Genomic DNA, 15,586 nt, shown 5'->3' with positions numbered 1-15,586 from the left:
TATTTCAAACTATTCATCTGACAATGATTTTGCTTTATTGCTCACCTTCTGTGTGGATGTACTCTGACACAAACAACAGTTTGAATGAATGCAAATCACACTAAATAAACCCAGTACACAAGTTGAAAAAAAAGAAAAAAACAATTAAGGCCGATTCATACTCCTATTTTACAGCGTTTCGGCGCTGTAGTGCCGAAATAATTTCGGCTCGTCAGAAATTTCCAGTAGCACCGAAGAGCCGACTTTAGGACGGTACCCGCCCCCCCACCCCCCCCTCCCGAACCTCAAATGACGTCAAATTGTAGGCTCTACAGAGCCGAACCGACTTTTATTCGGCTCTAAAATAGGAGTATGAATCGGCCCCTAGTCTATCATAACATCTCTGAGCATTAGAAATAATTTTAAACCGTGCTTTTGAAGGTGAAAAAAAAAACAGATTTCACCTCCTCAGGGCCTCTTGCCGTCACTGGCTTTCATGAGAGCTTTGATAGCCCTGGCCCTCATTTCCAGTTCTAGGAGTTCCAGTTGCTGAACGGAGGGCTGACAGATGGTTGGTGTCAGACCCGAGGCAGGCCCACTCTGATCAGGTACTCCCCCATCTGTGGATTGCGACGACGAGGCTTTCTGTTCTTTTGATTCCTCGCTGCCGGAAGAGGACGAGAATGCTAAAATCTCACTAACACTTCTGTCTATGTCACTTTGCAGTTCCTTCTTTGCCGCCGTGGGCTGTGCGGCCGCCTGAGACCCCTCCTCTTTGACCGGTTCTGGATTTGGGACAGGATCGACACATTCCGGACTAATTACCTCCACTGGCTTAGCTGGGACTTCTTCGCGTTTGGCAGCCTGTTCCTCCTTGTGCCCCTCGATGTCACTGTCGTACGTGTCTGCGTTGATGCTGAGGACGTCATTCTCCTCGCCTGAGCCACCGACCTCTGTCAAGAAAATGACAAGGTATTGAATGTTTGTTTACAACATTGTATGCAATCGTTTATTTAATTTGCAGTGAATGTACTGTACAGTATATATTTAGACTGTACTTGGGTCCTGCCAGCAGTATATTTCCATTTGACTATGATTACACCGTGAGCAAGTACCTTGCTTTGGGTCCTCTGGTTTTCCTACTTCTTTAAGGGAGGATGTGGAGTCTATATTACTGTCCTGCCTTTATGAAGAAATGAGGGAAGAAAAAGAAAAGACAAAAAAGGGAAATTACTCATTCAGTTCACTCCTTAAATGTGCATATTAAGATAGTTTGCAAAGTGAAGTCTACTCACTGGCTTTCCAAGTTTGCATCAGCATTTTCATCGTCATCTCCAGATGTCAACTCTTCCCCTTCGTAGCATGGAATTAAATGCATTTAAAACACCACATACAATGCCAGATTCACAAAAAAGGTTACCCTTTTGGACTGTATTCTTAGAACAACAATAATAATAAACTGACAGGTGAAAAAAGTGATCAATTCAATGTCACTTTGATTATGATTGCACCTTTTGCTTCTCCAACATCCCAAAGTCACTAAAACTAAGCTTCACACCTCCCAAAACAAACTAATTCGACTACTTCTCGACCTGGAGTCCATGACCCACCTAATCCCAACACATGCTGGAATGGCTCAAGGTAGAAGACAGGGTTAAGCCATTCAAAATGGGATTCGTTTTCAAGATAGTCAAAGGGACTCAATGGTTGCCCGACTGCTCGTGGCAAGTAAATAGAACTTTCTGGCAGGTGGCGTTTACTTTCAGGTTGCCGCATATATTTTAAATGCTCGTTGTTTTTCGAGGTTTGTGTGCTTTGTTTGCTTTTAAATGTGAACTAATGTGATTAATTTGACATTAGCATTTTGTAAAGGTTTCAGTGGACCAAACGACGTATGGAAACAGTTTCAGGCTGACATCGCACATCTCATGTTTGCGCTTGTTTTAATTGACTCCTCATGGGCAAGTGTCTGTATAATTTCAAATAAGACGTTTTGAGATAGTTTGCATAAATATTGAGGCATGTCCATATTCATGCACAATTTGCAAGTAAAGTAAAAAAATAATTACCTAATAATAGGTAATTAAAATGTATCTGTACCTATCACAATTAACTTTTCGGGCAAGTGGGCATGACCTGTACTTGCCTTGCCTCTGAGACCTTAGTGTCAACCTGTGTGTGTGTGTGTGTGTGTGTGTGTGTATATCTCACTGGCTTCCTTCAAAACATGCCTGACGCACTTTACCTTCCACTTTTTTCCAGTTTGTACAATGTACATATAGTGTTTTATATAATTTTGTTGAGGATAATGCTTTGTGTGCCGACACACAAAGCCGACAACCAATAGTGCAAAAGTGGCATTACTTTTCATGTAAAATTACTCAAATTCTGTTAGTTGTTCCGATACCGATACTGGTATCGGGTACTTGGGTCGATACCACCCTTAAGTACTCGTACTCGGTACTAGGAACCGGCCCCGATACTCTGACCAGAGTACCAAAAACATCCAATTGACACTAGGCTGAACGAATGCAACGGGAACAAGTCTGACCCAACACTGCAGCAAGTCGCCAAAAACAGCCTATCTACAAGCATAAATGACAACTGACAAGTGTGGATCAGAGATCCAACTGCATCTATGAGAAAAAGGGGTTAAATAAAGTCGTTACGCAACAAGAATAAAGTACTCGTATCGGTACTCTGTGTCGGCGAGTACTACAAATGAAGTACTTGTACTCAGTCTGAAAAAAATGGTATCGGGATAACTCTAATTTCTGTGCAACAACTGTAAACATGCTTTCTTGTTGAGAACGTAGCTCGAGTCACCATGTAAAAAAAAAGCTTTCTTTGATAGCATCTTAGGATAGATGTAGATCTATTTGACAGTGCAGAAACATAATTGCCTTCCTTGATGTATTAATGAGCTCCTCTCTGCAGTGCTCTACTACTGAAAGTTTCATTTCTCTCCAAAAAAGCACTTGAATATGATTAAAGCTCACATTAAACTACACTACAAACATTTCTGCCTAATAAAGTATTCAATCAATCAAACCACTGGGGTGCAGATCGGACCACAGGTATTACCTCCCAGGATCTGAAGAAGGTTCTTCTGTGAAAGCTGCTCCAGCTGGTCGTGGCAGAGCTTCTTGATGTCCTCTAAACTGCAGCCCTGTGGACAACAATGAATTTTAAAAACTGTGAATTAAAAGCTGTGAATTAATCATAGGTTGGTCTGGCCTCAGATGTAATTTGCGGCACCAGCACCTTAAAGGTTTTATGACATTCATTTTAATTTATTTTTCTTTTTAGGTTTTATGACATCAATTACACCCAAAAAACCTGAACTTTGAACATTCAGTGGATTTTCTGTGGTCTGAAGTTTTCTTTGGGGTTTGGAGCTACTTTTGAGCTACAATGAAAACAGGCAACACAGTGAAACAGTGACATCTGCTGGCAAATCCCATTGACATATATTGGATTTGCAGTAAGTGATGTCACTTACTGCCGGCAAATCAGAGCACCTGTTTGAGCCAGAAAACCCCAGATCACAGAAAATCTACCGAATGTTAAAAGTTCATGTTTTTAGGGTGCAATTGAGATTAGAAAACCTAAAAAAAATAAGAACAATTCCAAAACCTTTTTTTTAATGTCACAATCCCTTTAGAAAACGGCAAATATAAAACAGCTGTTTGTTAATGGTTTCGCTCCAGGGGAGGGAACAGAACTGTGCTTCAGTGGGTTTCACTTCATGCTTTTGCAGTGTTTACAGCACAACTTCTTGTTTGTCCCAATATTTGCATTACTTCTTCATAGATCAGGGGCCCGTTCCACGAAACTTGGATTAGAGATTAAGCCGGGCTTTAACACATATCCTGGCTTAATATATCCTGGATCAGTGATTAACCGGTTTCATGAAAGCTGGTTGATCTTGCCAGATTAACTTAACCAGTTAACCTGGATATGTTGAGGCTTGATTCGGTTTCATGAAAGTGATGCTACATTAGTTACCATGGAAACTAATGCTTTGGACTTAAGCCTGCTCCGGACCAGGCTAACAGCCAGGTTTAACCTAATCCTGATGTCTTGACTGTCCATTAAGTAGTCAAACTGATCACAAACCAATGATGTTTTCCAGATTTATTCAATTATTATGGGTTTATGTTGCCTTATTTGTATCGGTCTGCATTAAAGGACTAATTTAAGCACTATATAAAATCAAATAACCAAAATGTATAGGCTGCACAACATCATGACAGCTTGTGAGCTTGTAGATCAGCTGCTTTGGGTGAATGTTCCCCATGAATAGGTTTGCTGTCGTGCAAGTGCACGGTTAAGAAGAATTATTATATTATTTTTTTATTTATTTGTAAAAGTGAAAACCACTAAATATTACCATTACTCATTGTTTTACAACATATTACCATTGTAACCTTTCACCCACTACTAGTCCTACATACTTACACCTAGAAACCCCATTCAAACCTATTTAGGTTCATCCTACGGTGGACATGTGTGCCTGAAAAGGAATCTTTGAAATGTTTCATAGTTTTAGAAATATAGTGCTTTCAAATTTGAGACATTTATAGGCAGATAGTGGCACTTCAAAAAATCACTTTCACCTAAAAACTCCATTCACACTTTGTAAAATTCAGCTTACTGTGGAGACACATGCTGGAACTTTTTACTTTGAAATGTTTTGTAGTTTCTGAGTTATTTAACTTAAACGCCCAATGCATTCTCAATGGCAATAGCACAAACTTTGGCATGCTACATGAACCCATGACCCTCACCAGTCTGGCCCCTGTCTGGACAACAACCCCCTTCCCCAAAGGTAGCTCCCTCAGAGGAGGGAGTTATGGCCAAATATCACAATGCGACAATATCATTATGCTTACAATATTAAGAATTCTGTTTTAAGTTAATAGTAGTGGTAAAATGTAAACTATATTTTTGGGGTAGTTAATCATTCAGTCTATCCACTATTGAGAGTATGTTCTCTCTTTAATTACAGCAGCAGTATTTATTTTAGAAGCTTAAGTCCTTGTATCAGTAAGTCTTGAATAGATTAGTAAAGATAATGAGATATACAGAAGGGGGCTGTAATGCAACTATTAAGGATGCAAACTGCCTTAATACCCCATGAAGAAGAAGGATCAGTAAATCTGTGATCTACATAATGGGTCTAGAGACAAAAAGCCAGACTGTCTATTAAGCCAGGCTTGCTGATCCCGGCTCGCCAAATCCGCCAATTCTGAGCCTTGCTTGGCTTTAGTGGAACGGAATAAACCAGGCTGTAAAGATCAGGATTTAAAAAGCCTGGTTTTGGCCTAAATCCTGGATTAGTTAATCCAAGTTTCGTGAAACAGGCCCCTGCATGTTTTAGAGAAGGACACATGCATTGCGAGGCGTTGTGAAGTTGTAAATCTGCTATTTTCCAATTTTTTATCTGTGGAACTGAGTCAAACAAAATGTAATAGAGCACCGAAGTCTGATGTCAATATCGGTACATAGCGCAAATGCACGGGTTCATGCACCTTTTAATTCGCATTGTAATCCCCATAGGGGGATTTTAGCCCGCCTCATATAAGAACTGTGTTTGAAAAATAAACATGTCATCCAGGCCGTTACACTCATATGGATAAGAAGAATCAACTGACTGAGAGATAACTCTATTGTTACTGCTACTGAATTATTTACATTTTCACTAGAACAGACTGCATCAAATATGAGTGACTGACTGTCATAAACGATACAGACTACAGAGACACCTCCCTGACAATAATGCAGAGACAACTTGTTTATTTTTGGACCACAATGGTTATATGAAACGATTTTAAGATGGCCCCATGTAATTCTCCATAGAGAAATGACTTCCGTGAACCAGGCAGAACCAGGGGATGAGCGAGTGACGTCAGGACTTCGGTGCTCTATGCCCCAACTCCTGCAGTTCTAAGGGTTCTATGGGTCAGGGTGAGGGGGTCCCCAGTTCAAATATTTTTATTTTGGGGGTCACAGCCAGAAAAGGTTGGGAACCAGTGATCTAAACAGCATGACAAGGTCTAGAACAATGACCCATCCGGTGACGGTTCAGTCCGTACATTCACACATTGTATAAATTATAAACTCCCTTGGGTGGCATCTCTTTTTTCACATCTTCATGCCTTCTTGACATTTCACTGGGGTATACACAGAGTGTTAGTTGATATTGATATCTCCGTATTTTGTAACTACGTCTGAAGACTTGTTTGCCATTGCAATTTGCAACACACAACGCAGCACCATTGCTAAATTAGAGCGACAGACAAGTTAGAGATAGACAAGAGATGAACTTAATGTACACAGTCTAGACTCTACAGTCTACACAGTACCACGGTCACGAGTACTTGCTGCTTACTCAACAAGCATAGAACTACAGACTGATGTTATTACACATAAATAAATGGCATTGAAAGTAGGCGGAATTAACCCCTGAATCTTAAGTCTGACATGACGTCACTAGTCCTGTTCCCCATGTCCCACTACACTGTGACATAGTATAAACTCCCCTTTAACTTAATTTGTCCCATACAGACTGACAAATGACCTGGAAACTATTTGTTTCCTCAGCTGACTTTTATGATGTCATGTTATTGGAACACTCCATGTGTAGGCCTGTCACAATTATTACATAATCACAATTCTTTGATAGCAATTATTTTTGCACAATCGTCAGACTTGTTTACATGTATAAAAATGTTTATACATTTTCAAAAATATCACACTTCAATCACCATAGAGCCCGCCCTTCAGCACATGATGAAAGTACAAATATGTCTGTCTTCAAACAAAAATAAACCAGGCAAACACAGAAAACCACACACACACACACAAAACTCACCTTCAGCTCATCAGGTAGCATCTTCTGCAGCTTCCGTTCCCCTAACACCTGGAAACACTGCCCCAGCATCTCCTTCCTGTCAGTCACATAGGCACTGATGGGCTGGAATGGTACACTAAGGTCCAGCCCGCCCTCCTCGATGTCACTGCCAATCTTATCCAGCTCTGCGTCTGCCAGATCATCTTTAGAGTCCTATTTTGGAAGGAGGCACATGCTCGTTCAAGGACATTTCATATAGATTACATAAAATGGGCCTGGTTAGGAAACATTATTATGCTATTTACAATGTGTGCATTTAGCAGACACTCTTAATGCAGAGCAATTTACAGTAAGCAAGGACAACACAAGCCGGTAATACATCAAATGCATAGAAAGTGATCTAAACCAATAACCTATAAATCAGTCTAACAGTAGCAGTTTCCAAAGAAATTCAATAATCTGTACATTGAAACTATAAACAATAGACTATAGTATGCCAGGTCAATAATGACATGGCATCTGTATACATAACATGGCAACATGCTATCTAAATACATATTTTAGCCTTTGCATATAAGCCTGCAAGGTCGTCGAGGCTAGTAGTTGGGGGCCCCGGGGGGAAAAAAGGACCGTTTGGTTCAGATTCTCGCAAATTCGCCAAATTTGGCACAGATGTTGTCCATACCGTACTTAATCATTTTAAGATGGGTGCCAAGATTGGCGCCCCATGGTACTGCCATATTGCGCAATCCAATATGGCTGCCACCCGGAAAAAACGGAAAGTCATAGAATCATAAATGATACCACTTTTTAGGGGGTTTCTGGGTCGTAGAATCTGATTCTGGTGTTGTTTTAATGATTTGAGGTCAAGATTACCCCTCAAGGTCAAGTTTACTCATCAAAGTTAGTATATAAAGGTAATATTGGGGTAAAATCCAATATTTCTGGTGCGCCATGCCAGATGCTACCCCCAAAAAGTTATTTTTTTTCCATTATAAGTTGTAGTTGTATATGTATCAATGTTTCACAACTCAAAACAGTAGATTGTTTATTATAAACAACAAACTAATACAAGTCCAACTTCAACAACAGTAAACAACAGTAGGGGACAATGTAATCAAAATAGTTACTCCGTAAAACTTGCTAAAATCAAAAAGTTAGATCACAATGTTGTCTTTCACATTCTTTGTGTCTCCATCCCTTGCAAGGTATGGAGTTACTGGCTGTCATCTTCATTATTAAGGCACCCACCTTCGCATTTGCAGAGGATTGTGCATCGGACACCGATACGGTGGCATTTGCACCTTCCCATGCATCCCTTGAGGCAGCCACAGCGCACAAGAAGGTCACATGCTGCTGATGCATCACTAAGAGTGGTCCACAGTGGTTGCCATGTGCCAGTGCCATCTTTGTGCCAGCCCACTCACTGAAGTCAGGAATTTCCTGCTGGACCGAGGTTGCCTGATTCCAGTAGAAACTTGCCTGCAGTAGCGCTCGCTTGACATGCTGGAACAGTGCAGCTTGGGTAGGTGGGAGGTTTTCCAGTGATCTACTTCCAGTGGTGAAGAGGCAATGTCTGGCCTCATTGACACCAGCTGCACCACACCCCTTGCTGTACATGAGCACGACAAATCGTTCAATGTTCTGCATATGCACAGACTCAAGACTGAAGAGGTCATGGGTGTTTGTGAGAGCAACTAGTGTGTTGGTGAGGTCTGGTATGCTTCTCCAGGCTGCCCAAGCTGTCTTCTTGCCACATCCAAGAAACTGGGAAGTTGTGTCACACCCTGTTAAGCTGTGGAAGAGGGGTAGTGCCAATGACTTTGATGGACCGAGATCAGAGTAGATGGTATGGACTGGTATGTCACGATATTTTCGACCAGTACCGAAACCCACCCAGAGTTAGAGTTACCCACCCACCCACAAATATCGTGACATACCAGTCCATACCATCTACTCTGATCTCGGTCCATCAAAGTCATTGGCACTACCCCTCTTCCACAGCTTAACAGGGTGTGACACAACTTCCCAGTTTCTTGGATGTGGCAAGAAGACAGCTTGGGCAGCCTGGAGAAGCATACCAGACCTCACCAACACACTAGTTGCTCTCACAAACACCCCTGACCTCTTCAGTCTTGAGTCTGTGCATATGAGATGAGAGATTCAATTTATTGTCAATGTACAGTACAAGTACAGCACAGCGAAAAGTATTTTCGCATCTCACCAATAGTGCAAACATGTCAGCAAGGAGGATACATTAATTACAGTAGTACAGTAGTAATGAACTGAGCAGTAGTCATTTAAATAAGTAATAAATAAGGAGGAAGAAGAAAAACATGATCTGTCCATATTGCACGTAGCCCTTATTGCACGTGGCCCAGTGCTAAACTAAGGTCCAGAGACCATATTCCACAAGTCCAGTGGCCATATCGCATGAGTCCACATAGTGTTACAGACTAGGATGAGTCTGGGTTGGAGGGGGGGCTGGCACTGGGGGAGGGAAAGGAGTGGATGAGGAGTTTAGGTAGATGACAGTGGAGGGGAAGATGCTGTTCCTAAGTCTGCTGGACTTGGAACCAAGGCTCCTAAAACGTCTCCCAGAGGGGAGGAGGGCAAACAGACTGTGGTTGGGGTGAGAGGGGTCCTATGCAGAACATTGAACGATTTGTCGTGCTCATGTACAGCAAGGGGTGTGGTGCAGCTGGTGTCAATGAGGCCAGACATTGCCTCTTCACCACTGGAAGTAGATCACTGGAAAACCTCCCACCTACCCAAGCTGCACTGTTCCAGCATGTCAAGCGAGCGCTACTGCAGGCAAGTTTCTACTGGAATCAGACGACCTCTGTCCAGCAGGAAATTCCTGACTTCAGTGAGTGGGGCTGGCACAAAGATGGCACTGGCACATGGCAACCACTGTGGACCACTCTTAGTGATGCATCAGCAGCATGTGACCTTCTTGTGCGCTGTGGCTGCCTCAAGGGATGCATGGGAAGGTGCAAATGCCACCGCATCGGTGTCCGATGCACAATCCTCTGCAAATGCGAAGGTGGGTGCCTTAATAATGAAGATGACAGCCAGTAACTCCACACCTTGCAAGGGATGGAGACACAAAGAATGTGAAAGACAACATTGTGATCTAACTTTTAGATTTTAGCAAGTTTTACGGAGTAACTATTTTGATTACATTGTCCCCTACTGTTGTTTACTGTTGTTGAAGTTGGACTTGTATTAGTTTGTTGTTTATAATAAACAATCTACTGTTTTGAGTTGTGAAACATTGATACATATACAACTACAACTTATAATGGAAAAAAAATAACTTTTTGGGGGTAGCATCTGGCATGGCGCACCAGAAATATTGGATTTTACCCCAATATTACCTTTATATACTAACTTTGATGAGTAAACTTGACCTTGAGGGGTAATCTTGACCTCAAATCATTAAAACAACACCAGAATCAGATTCTACGACCCAGAAACCCTCTAAAAAGTGGTATCATTTATGATTCTATGACTTTCCGGTTTTTTTCGGGTGGCAGCCATATTGGATTGCGCAATATGGCAGTACCATGGGGCGCCAATCTTGGCACCCATCTTAAAATGATTAAGTACGGTATGGACAACATCTGTGCCAAATTTGGCGAATTTGCGAGAATCTGAACCAAAAAATCCCCGGGGCCCCCGACTATAGGGCAAGTGCTACAGGCTAAGTGGAGTCTGAAGAGGTGAGTCTTAACTGGAAGATTTGGAGTCTGCCGTTCTAATTGCAATGGGGAGTTCAAGAGTCTAGGACGTGTGGAGCGTTGTCCCGGGTGTTTTTGTTAAAGTTCTGCCAGCTTCCCATGATCTGATCTGAGCGAGCAGGGTTGGATCAGGCTTTGAGGATAATAGGATAATGAACTTCTGGTAAAGCAAGCTATCGGGTACGTGTTATTTGGCTGTGTTGACGTGTTCAACAGCTGTAGTTTGTAGTAGAGCTCTGCAAGCCTGCCGGGGCCCGCCACGGCCAGGCCAGCCAAAACGGGAAAAGACGGATGGCGTCCATGAATCTGGTCTCAAACTCAGTGGTGTACTGTAAAGTAACTCAAGTACAATTTTGAGGTACTTTTACTTTACTGGAGGATAATTCATGATCCTCTTTCAATCTGCCAAGCTTTTGTTTCATAAAAATCCACCGTAGACATGTTATGAGCTACTTTCTGTCAATACATTTTGTACATGTGATTATTTTTCTAAGTGTTGCAGTTTGGAAGCACTCGTTTTTTTATCGGGTCGCGCTGCTGCCTCCTGCATTATGTGCAAATTCGAAACAGGTGGTACCACTACCTACGCAGGACCGATTGATTGAAATATTTATTAACAGTTTGCAGAATTACAGTACATTTCAAGCACAAACTCAATACAAAGACTGTTAACTGTGAGTGGACGACCCAATTAAGCATTACACTTGTTTACAAGAGGGTCCACCTTATTCAATTCATCAATTGATTGATTGATTGAAATATTTATTAACAGTTTGTAGAATTTACAGTACATTTTAAGCACAAACTCAATACAAAGACTGTCAACTGTGAGTGGACGACCCAATTAAGCATTACACTTGTTTACAACAGGGTCCACATTGTTCAATTCATCAAAACATTTAAAGACATACAAACATTTAGAGACGTAAAAAACGTACAAAGACTTCGACGAATGCTTCCAAACTCCAGCAGAAGTTCTTGACAGAAAGTAGCTCATAACATGTCTACGGTGGATCAAAGGCTCGGCAGATTGTCAGGCTACAGCCTTGTCCTGACTCCGGAGCGCTACCGCTCTCTTCTGGACAACATGCATAATTAACATAACCGGCAGTGTGGACGCTCGAAACGTTAATGCCGGCTTCAAACTTGAATGGGTATTAAATTAATATTAAACAGCTCGAGCCGTTCTCGTGGCGGGGGCGTCAGAATCGACAAATAAATACATCTACAAGAGTCTAAATCTTAGGCTAGTCTATCATCATCGTGTATGGCTGGTGTACGCAGTGCAGGCACAGTAACCACACAACAACAAAACCTCACCTCCACACTGGATTCGGTGCATCTGCGTCTTCTGTCGACATGCTGCTGCTCCTCAGGCTGAGCGTGTTTCCTTTTCTTTTCTCTGCTGGTACATTTCTTTTTGAGCATTCTTCTTTCTCTCTGGAAAAGACGAGTCGGTCTGAGTTTGTTGTTTTCCCCTTTGTTGCTCGTTCAGTTGTTCTCTCTCGCAGGCATTCGTCACACACACTCACAGAGCTGCTCAAGAAAAGTTCCGTGCACATTTGCACAACAACGTCGCATCTTGTTTACGTCAGAAAGAAAGCGGCTTCTTCTACCGGGTTTAGTATTGGCAGTTGGCAAACGATTTAAGGTGCATTACCGCCACCACCTGGACTGGAGTTTTAAATTCCAAAATGATGCAGTACAAAATCAAACTAAATAAAAAAGTGTTCATTCAAAAATATTTAACAAGCATTACCCGCTCTGTTATAGCCTATGCCTTCTACTCAGAGATAGATTCTGAGGGAGTGTAAAATGTACACAAATGTACACAAAATGTATCATATGTTCATATCATGAGTGACAGAAGGTATGAATTTGTTTCCCTGTCCACATCCCTGTTCTTTTCTACAGGCAGGTGTTCGGGTGAATTTCACCCATGTTTTTAGTGATAGTGTGATAAGAGAAAAATCCAATACACCCACAATGGACTTTTTTTCTTCATCGGACCATTCTCACATGTCTTAGGAATGTGTGGACCAAAGGAGAAGTTCCCAGTAAAAAAATAAAAACATATCTGGCCCCATGTTCGAATGCCCCCGCCTCCTGTCAAAAATAGCAAAAATCGCTAAAACAGCACAAAGTTGCTAAAGCAGCACATGAAAAAAAATGAACACCCATCTTTTACTTTCTCTAATAACACCCTAAAACATGACCCTTGGTTGAAAAAAATGAAAGTTGTCCTTTAAATGACTAGTATTACATTTGTAATAAAAATGTTTTATGTCCAATGTATTGTTCACAAAGTAAGTTCACACTAAGTATAACTAAATGCATTTTAAATTAAATAAAAATGTTAAAAAATAGCAAAAATAGGAGATCTACAAGCTCAAAACGTGCCACACTGCAACACCTTTTGAGCTTCTTTTTACTTTTGTGTGACATAGAATGACAAAGTAGGGCATTAATTTAGGAAAAAAGTAAAAATACGGAGACATAAGGCAATGCTCTGGAGTGAGTGTGGACATATAGTAGGGTGGCCAGACGTCCGGTTTCACGCCGGACAGTCCGGTTTTAGACCCACCTGTCCTCCTCCCACCTCAACCTCTGGCCGGACACATAATTGTCCGGTTTTTTGTGATATACAGTGCTTGTGTCATTTACTGTCATAGTCTGTCATTTACGTCGTCTGCCTGCAGCCTGGGTATTAAAATCTCCGCAGCGCTGCTCAGCTCCGCCTCCGCAGCGAGCCGGCCACACTGTCTTAAAAAGAGAGAGGTAGTGGAGACGTTCAGAGTGTTGCCATGTCCGCTTAATTATAAGCGACTTTGGGCTTGTTTTATATAATAGGCTACTAAGCCTAGTCAGGCTTCTTTTGGGCTTGTTTTCATAGACATGGTTGCTTGGTTCTCTTCCAAAACCTGGCAACACTGCCAGTGGGATGGTCGGTATGTTTGTTGTGCTCTCACAATCACTTTAGTATAGTTAATGCAGAGATAAACAAACCAAATATGCCGAAATGAAAAACTACATTTAATGAGCAATGGAGCAAGGAACTCGACATCATAAAGAAAGGGAGGCTGTGTGAACATATAGGCTACTGGCATCATTCTATGTCCCACACCGATGACCATAAAACTGTATAAAAAAAAACCCACAAGAAAGAGATTAAACATAAAACATATCTAAACATGAAATAAAATAAATTGATTATAAAATGAATGGCCTTTGTGGTACCCTATAATTTAAAAAAGTTAATTTAATTAGCAAATATATGTTCTCTGTGGACATAATGCTGGAGATGATGGTGGTGAAAATCAGGTGCAATAGTAGTAGTATTAATACTACTACTACAGGGGGATCTGGGAGGGGGGGGGGGGGGGGGGGTCGGGGGAGCGAGCCCCGCAAAAGTGTCCTCCTTTCTGAGGTCTTGCAGGTGGCCACCCTAACTGCAACTGAACAAACACGGATAACAAAATATAGGCTAGAGCAGTTAACAGAAAAATATTTAGCACCTTAATCATGGGCTGTGATTTTGTAGACTTTATTCATGACTATTAGACTAATGTATGCTAGTTTTGTCCTCTAGTACACCAGTTATCCTTAATTTAAATTAAGGAACCCCAGTTTTATATTAGGCCACACAATGGACCCCATGTGATACTGTTGGTCCAAAACAATAGGCTATCCTCCAAGGAAGCCAGGAGGACCCCACAGTGAGAACCTGGGGTTCAGGTTCCCATTACACTATCACTATATAACTGGATATAAAAATTGCACAGCATTAAACCTCTGAATGCATTTCCCCCACAGTTGTGTAGTTTTGTTCCTCGAGTTAAAGTCCAAGTAGGTTCTTCGTATAGCAGTGGTCAGGTGCCATGTTGCAACTCCTTGCAACGGCCATTGGGAATAATGGTTGCAAGTAGTTGCAAGACCCTATGGTGTAGTTAGGACTTTAGGCCCAAACCACACCAATGATTCACCACGCAACATGCAACTAAATGTAGTTGCAAGATTGGTGTGACATGCCTTAAAACGGTTTTGTTGCAAGAAGTTGCGACTAGTGATGGTTTGTTCCTTAGGATACTTGTCAAACAACTAAAAACACTGATGATTCTACAGTATGGTCAACAACTTGGCATGTTCCCAAACTACATACTTTCAGTTCAAGTGTTTAAGCGGAATCCTATACTTTGCCATGAATAGAGTAATGAGTAAATTGTTAATTAAAATACATTTTAATACACATAACATAAACATTTACATAAGAAAATACAGCTATAATAATATAAAACAGTTAAAATGTTCAGGTTGGAGTTTTCATGCTGCAGGCCTGGATGTTAGCCTCCGTTTCACCAGTGTCACAGCCATATGGATCCCCTGTGGAGTGATGATTCTGTGCCTGTTGGTCTTAGACAGCCGGGAAGCCTCCAGGGCCACCACTTGAAGCAGAAACCTTTTTGGACAGCCACATTGGCCTGCCAGGGAGACTCTTCCAGTCCCATCAGAACCGCCCTGTAGAAGAGACATTTCACATAATGTGTTGTAAATGTACAATGATAAATGCACTTGTTTTATAGTGGGATTCAAATTAGTTCATGTACCACGCAACAAAATACCCCATAAAAAAAGCATCTACAATGCAATGTGTTGTGATGCAATTAATATAGATTTTAAATAAGCTTTCAAATCTTTGCTGAAGAATGGCACTACTGACCTCTTTTATAGCTCTGTAGATGAAGGTGGAGTGAGCCCTTGCTCTCATTTTCTTTGGTTGTTTCATTTTTCTTGTTCCTCTAACAGGGGCCTTCATCACTCTATCGTTTGTAAATGCAGGAGGATTGAAACAAACTGGTGCAACAGACGTGGCTCTTTCAAATGCAGCTGGAGAAGAAGAAAGTGGTGAGAGAATAAAACAAGTTCCATTTAAAACAGATTTGTGCAGTTAGGCTGGATTGCTTTCACCTGCACGGCCCACACTGATTCGTTGGGGTTCACATTCAAACCA

At 41.5% G+C, this 15,586-nt stretch overlaps 1 protein-coding gene across 1 annotated transcript; it reads right to left on the bottom strand.

Moving 5' to 3' along the window:
- Positions 1-356: 356 nt before the first annotated feature.
- On the bottom strand, positions 357-12,139 carry caap1 (caspase activity and apoptosis inhibitor 1). The gene is made up of 6 exons (XM_083788421.1): positions 11,899-12,139; positions 6,857-7,048; positions 3,064-3,148; positions 1,275-1,332; positions 1,095-1,162; positions 357-932 (listed from the first exon to the last, which is right to left on the bottom strand). Exons 1-6 carry the CDS (start codon positions 12,004-12,006, stop codon positions 448-450), a joined length of 996 nt encoding a protein of 331 aa, XP_083644547.1. The 5' UTR covers positions 12,007-12,139; the 3' UTR covers positions 357-447.
- Between the last annotated feature and the right edge of the window lie 3,447 nt (positions 12,140-15,586).

The sequence above is a fragment of the Protomyctophum parallelum genome (genome assembly GCF_964188405.1).
Source record: "Protomyctophum parallelum genome assembly, chromosome: 18".
NCBI lineage: Eukaryota > Metazoa > Chordata > Actinopteri > Myctophiformes > Myctophidae > Protomyctophum > Protomyctophum parallelum.
This window is presented reverse-complemented; position numbering and strand designations above follow the sequence as displayed.